At 49.8% G+C, this 6,393-nt stretch overlaps 1 protein-coding gene across 1 annotated transcript; it reads left to right on the top strand.

Moving 5' to 3' along the window:
* The first annotated feature begins 782 nt into the window (after positions 1–782).
* Positions 783–1,946, top strand: ADIPOQ (adiponectin, C1Q and collagen domain containing). The gene is made up of 2 exons (XM_010568240.1): positions 783–993; positions 1,420–1,946. Exons 1-2 carry the CDS (start codon positions 783–785, stop codon positions 1,944–1,946), a joined length of 738 nt encoding a protein of 245 aa, XP_010566542.1.
* The last annotated feature ends 4,447 nt before the right edge of the window (positions 1,947–6,393 follow it).

Raw genomic sequence — 6,393 nt, 5'->3', positions numbered from 1 at the left:
CCCTCAGGCTGGCCATAGGGTGTCACCACTGACCTGGTTCTGGGGAGTAGCACTAATTGCTCTGACTAGCAAAGCAACTAGGTTAAAGAAAAATATGACCCTACAATGCCTAAACACTGTGCAACTTGTCTTCCCATAATCAAAAAACAGAATTTGGGTAGAAAAAAACTGGTATCATAATTTCATGTGGTCACTTGGAAGAGATGGAAAGGCTGGCTGTAGTTTTTATTCACATTAGATACACCCAGGTTAGCACGCTGTACATGCAGTGATAAGCCACCTGCTCAGCTTAAAGGCTTTTGAGGTTTTGAGACAGGCTCTGTCAGACCCATACTTTCAATCAGCTGCTCACTCAGCCAGGCAGAAGTCAGAGTGTATCATGGCTAATTGAGCAGATCTTTGCGAAGAAATCGGCCACAGACACTCTGGCATCTGCCATGCTCGGTCCCGAGCTATATCTGTGCCCGTGCAAAGAGCCTGCGAGTGCCAGGGGAGTAACTCTGGCATTTGCTCCTCTCCGCACTGGATATGAGGTCCACGCTGCTCCCGGGGGCCCCATCCCGGCTTGGCTCATGGAGCTCACGCCAGCACCACGCTGGATGCAGAGGGGCTCTTGGGGCAAGCGGAATTGCTTTCCTTCAGATATGTTGATTCAAATTTTAGTCTTCTGTGACTCTCCGTTACTCAGGGGTGGGGGTTTTGTTCAATTTCCCACCCCCGCTCTCCTCCCCCACCTTAACCTTTAAAGTTAACAAAGTGATTGTCCACACCAGGAACCGATGATGAGGGGCCCAACAGGCTTTCTCCTTTGCTCGTTGCTGCTGGTGGCTCCCCATTGCACAGAGGTGGCTGCCCAGGACCTCCAGCCCGACCCCAAAACACCATGTGCCAACTGGATGGGAGGAGCGCCTGGCTATCCCGGCCACAACGGGCTCCCCGGCCGGGACGGAAAAGACGGAAAAGATGGACTAAAGGGAGAGAAAGGAGAGGAAGGTTGGTGAGGAACAGGGGGTATGTCAGTGCTGCAGCCTGTGGGCAGCCCCAGCCCCCAGGCCCAGCCCTGGTAGGTCTCATGTATGGTGGGTCCATGCCCGACCTTTTTCCAGATGACTTTTGAATATCTCCAGGGATAGAGATTCCACAACCCAAGTCAAAGAGTTTGGTCTGGTAGTTGTTTTTCCAATTAATGATGTTTTTTCTGACATGCTGCTGTTGGCAGCTCTGCATACAGCCAGGAGGGTGAATGGGCTTTCTACTTGCTGACTCAGCTTATGGGGGGTGTTGAGGCCATCTAGCCTTTCCTCAGCTCCATGCTGCCGAGCAGATCCTCATACCACAGCCCCCTCTGTGTTTTGGGCCGGTGGGTAGTGGCTGCCGGCACAGTGCAAAACCAACACCCATCCCTACTCTGTCCCCCAGGTATGCAAGGTCCCAAAGGCGACCGAGGTGAAATAGGAGTCCCAGGGCAGGAAGGGCCAAGAGGATTTCCTGGATACCTAGGCCAGAAGGGGGAGAAGGGTGAAGGTGCCTTCGTCTACCGTTCTGCCTTCAGCGTGGGGCTGACAGAACGAGCCCCCCACCCCAACGTCCCCATCCGCTTCAGCAAGATCTTCTACAACGAGCAGAGACACTATGACGCCAGCACCGGCAAGTTCCTCTGCAGCATCCCCGGCATGTACTACTTTGCCTACCACCTGACGGTCTACCTGACGGATGTCAAGGTCAGCCTCTACAAGAAGGACAAGGCAGTGATCTTCACCTATGACCAGTTCCAGAAGAACAACGTTGACCAAGCAAGCGGCTCTGTCTTACTGCACCTCAGCACTGGGGATGAGGTCTGGCTTCAGGTGTACGGGGAGGGGGACAACAACGGCGTCTACGCCGACAACATCAATGATTCCACTTTCATGGGCTTCCTCCTGTACCCAGACCTGGATGTCCATTAAAGCAGGGGGTGCTGCATGGGAAAGGATGAGGTGGCTTAACCCCAGACAGCAACCTGGGGCACTGGCGCTATAGCTATACTGTATTTACCAGAAAATTGCCTTTTGTGGAGGCAACGATTGCCAAGGGTGGACCCTGTCTCCTGTGAAATCAGTGACGTTATACAGGAGCAACTTCCATGGGACCAAGAGTTCACTCCTACCTCTGCTCTTGCTCTCCTCATGGAAACCTGGGCCCAAAGCCAAACACCACTCCTGCCACATCATGAAAGAGTAACTCTCAAGATGGCCTAACCTGCTTTTAAATTTAAAAGAGGTAAGAGAAAAATTGGTTACGTTTAAATATCACATTCTAAATTTCCCTTTTTAACCACCTAAATTAATTTAAATCAATGGTACACACTTTAGCCAGCATTTTAAAATTTGAGTCGAAGAGGGAGAAGACTATTCACGAAAGCCATCTCTGCTCTTGTTTTCAGCTGGAGCAGATGGCTCCATTTTTTCCATCATAACTCCCTGTCTTATTAGGGCCTTTGACTTCCACCCATGCTTTGTTGTCTCCCTTCTTTAGCCCAGATCTTTGAATATATTCAGATTATTAACTTTCACTTATTTTAATCCTTTGATTTTCCTTTTATGTTTATCCCCTATCATTATCTCTAATGTAGACAGCATGCCTGTTTAGGGCAGGGATCTTCTCTTTTGGTTTATCTGAAAAGCCATATGAACACCAGTGAGGCCACACAACAAAAGCAGCCCATTGACCTTGTGGCTTTGGGGGTCCCAAGGTGATCACAGATGTGTTGGCTGCACAGTTGTGATGCTCAGCAATGACAGCAGCTCCCCAGCAAACACCGTGTCTGACTGGGGAGCAGAAGGTCCCTCAAGGCTCCTGGGCAGCGGGGACCTTAGGGTGGAGGTGTCCCTTCCCAAATCACTCACCTGGCAATGGCAGTGATGGCACGAGTACTTGTTCAGTCGAGAGGCCGCCAGCATGCGGCACACGAGCAGCATCTTCCATCTGCAAGCTGGCAGGATCCTGTTCCATCTCCCCTCTGAATAGCTTCCAAGTGCAGTCAGAAGTTGAGATCTAGCAACCGTGTTTCTACTTTTCCACACCATAAGTGTGCCATAAGCAATGGTTTGCACACCAGCTGGGCAGAGCTTCAGGTGGTGGTGCAGCAACCTCCCATGTTGAGTGGGCTCCTGGGATGAACATCTCCAGGACCTGCCCCAGCTCTTGGCAAGGTTACCTTAATGGGGGAAGAGTATTAAGGCTGGGATTAGTAGCAATCCCATCAAACTGCTCTCCAAGGAGCTTGCTTGACTTTCAGCTAAAAGAGGATTTGATGGTTTCTCAGATACATTCAAAGAAGACTCCCATTAAGCTTCAGAACAAGCTAACACAGATCAGAGCTAATGCGTTATTACAAGCACAAAACAGCATTAAGAGCTTCAACTGAAATTACTTCCAACAGCAGCATTTTCTACACTCCAGTGAATTACCACATTACAAATAATAACAACAATAAAAAACTCTTAATGAGAATGCTCCCACATTTTGTATGCGTCATTGGGAAGGATTTGAAGAAAGGGACATTCTCCTAGCCTCACCAGGCAGTCCAGGAAAATATAGATACATTTTTTCCAGCAAGGTGGGGGCACCCTGGGCTGGCACACACAGGGACACCCCTCTTTTGCTTTCCCAAGAAACTGCCCACTGTCTCGCTTTCATCAAGGCTTCAGCATCTCACCACCTCACACTGTATTGCCACCGTTTTGGATAACAAGAGCTCTGGTTTCCAGATTGTTTCCCCAAAACCACTGTGCCTGAATCCACCCTGACCGGCCAGCCAGAGATTGGGCCTCCACTGGCCCAGGAGACTTTGAGCAGACTAGATTTAGCAAGGACCAAACTGATGCTCAATCTGATCATGCTGAATTCAGAGAGCTGGGAAAAACCCTGCTCCTATTGTGTAAATTAATGGGAAAGGAAAGAAAAAAGGGAAAAGAAAAAAAAAAAAAACACCAAACCAAAAACCTAATCCAGAAACAGAAGGAGATTTAAAAATGCAGCAGTTGCTGGATCAAATGGCATAAGAGGCTTAAATTGAAAGGAGCAAGTTAGAGCTTTTGCAGTGTTTTTTTCAAATATTTTCAGATGGATTTTCTGAAGGCAGGGAAAATTGAAACAACCAAAGTGCTAAGAGCCATTTGGGATAAACACTAGTAGAAAATACTAATTTAAAGACTAGTTCCTAAGAGGCAGCCAAAACAAATTATTCATTTCCTTGCTGCCACGCAGCAGGAGCAAACATGCTTACAGTTTTATCCTGTACACCATGGCTTTTCAAACTGCCACACACGTCTGATGCTGTGTGCTTTAGGCCAGGGCAAAACCCCCGATTTCTTAGCACCCCTTGCAACTGCCCCATCACCAGCGTGATCCATATCAATGTGACGTCCAACCAGGCCAACAGCATCTCCCACCTCAAGTCACCACGGCTGTAGTGCAAGAAACACTGTGTGTTAGAAACTCAGAGACTGGGGCCATGCTGGCCCTTATGGGAAAGCCTTGTTGAACCCCAGATGCTTGCTTGCCCTCCACATCATCCCACACCCCACTCAGGATGCTCACAGGTGCCATCAGACCTTGCGGCAGATGACCAGCCACCCAGGAGAGGCCCAGGGTCACCACTGACTCCTGGTCGGCCTCCTGGCTGCCATGGCAGCAGGATGGCAGAGGGCTACATGAAGGACCAAAACAAGCCCCACAACAGAGACCCAGCCTGGAAGTCCTTGTTTCGAAGCCTGGCTCTGGTTTTGGTCCTGGGTCTTCCCCTGCCCCAGCTGCCAGGGTGGGGGTGCTCAGGGCTGTGTCACCTAAAACTGTAGTCACTGCTATATTCATATATGAGAAGAATATGTCTTATATGTACACACATGCACATTATTACAGACCACGAGGTAACAAAACTCCACAAGAATGCTGCATATTAGTACATAAGGTCTTCTATCTTATTTAATCATTAAACATATAGCCTCTTTATCACCCTGTAAATGGCTTTTCCAAACTCCCCTGTGAGCAGCAACCTCACGCGCAGACACCTGCCTCCTCGCACGCTGCATGGGAACATGGAAACCAGGGTCACGGGGGGTTGCAGCACTCCACTCCCCTGGAGCAGCGAGCAGGGGTTCAGCACCGGAGGTGTTTGTGGACTCTGGCTCTAGCCCGGGGAGCTGCAGGGCTGACACCTTGCTGTCAGGGCAGGAGTCAGGCTGCTTGCTGAGGGGGGTATTTGTTTCACCAAAAATAGATACAGAAAAACAGGAACATGGCTTCCCTCAAAAGCACCCTAGTTGTTCCTCAGTCGCTGGGTTGATGAGCCACCCCATGCTCTCTCCCTGAGAGGGCTGGCATGGGGACCTCATTTCTGTTCCTTCCCACATGCTCCCACCAGTGCACAACACAGCACGCTGTCCTCAGCTTGCACCAGGTCTCTCATCTAAATATGATGAGCATGCAACCTCTCCCAAACCCTGCCCAACACTCCAAACACAACCCTGGCAAGTAATATGTAAAATACATGCGATGATGAGCACAAGTACTGTTGCCCCTGTAAGCAGCAAGGATGCATAACGGAGGGGGCTGCCCAGTTCATGCAGGATCTGCCTTTAAGAGCATTTGCACATGCAGCAATGCAGGGCAGGGCTGCGACACGGCAGGAGGGCAGCAAAGCAGCTCTGGTGCAAGCCTCCTCTCTTCCCAAAGCACAGTAGGGACTTCTGTCTTTATAGGACATTTTCAAACACACTTGAAAGGGTTAAACCTCAGGGTTTGAATCCCAGGCTGAAAACCTGGTCAAGCAGAGAGTTCCTGCTTGAGAATAGCACACCCTTTCTAGGCTGTCTGTTTTATCAAGAAAGAAACCCCTGTAAACACAGTAAAACAAAGCACTTGGGAAAAGTTTTGAAGGAAGCCATTAAGGCACCACTGTTCTGTGCATTGGCTTTTTCCCCTTCTCACAGCCATAAATACTGAAATGTGGCTTCACCACGAGACTCACCCTCCAGGCTGTGAGTGCTGAGACCATCTTCCTCCCAGCTCCCCACTCGGACAAGGATGCTTCACACAGGGTACCTGCATCACTCATGCATGTCCCAGCCAGGCACCTGAAAAAACAGCAAACAACAGACTAGTCCCCCAGTTAGTGCAGCCCACTCAGCAGGCTGTGAATGAGGCGAGGCCCTGCTGCAAGGAAATAGGGAGTCAAAGCCCTCCCTTTAGGGATTTGCACTGTTTTATGAAGTCTTTACCTCAAGTCTCTAAGATTCTTGCTCTACAGTGCTCAGCCAGAGACATACACACTTACCTCCTTAGCAGGCACCAAATCCCAGTTTAAGCCACTACCCACCCAGAAAGTCATTTTGCACCCCCAGGAGCAGCAAT

Source organism: Haliaeetus leucocephalus, unplaced genomic scaffold (genome assembly GCF_000737465.1).
Source record: "Haliaeetus leucocephalus isolate CR32 unplaced genomic scaffold, Haliaeetus_leucocephalus-4.0 Scaffold240, whole genome shotgun sequence".
Lineage (NCBI taxonomy): Eukaryota > Metazoa > Chordata > Aves > Accipitriformes > Accipitridae > Haliaeetus > Haliaeetus leucocephalus.
The sequence above is the reverse complement of the archived record's forward strand: the minus strand, read 5'-3'. Positions and strand labels throughout refer to the sequence as shown.

Bases quoted from the DNA above. Each gene is read 5' to 3' on its own strand.
- ADIPOQ (XM_010568240.1), top strand. From the start codon at position 783: ATGAGGGGCCCAACAGGCTTTCTCCTTTGCTCGTTGCTGCTGGTGGCT. The intron at 994-1,419 runs GTTGGTGAGGAA...TCTGTCCCCCAG, and splicing joins GGGAGAGAAAGGAGAGGAAG to GTATGCAAGGTCCCAAAGGC.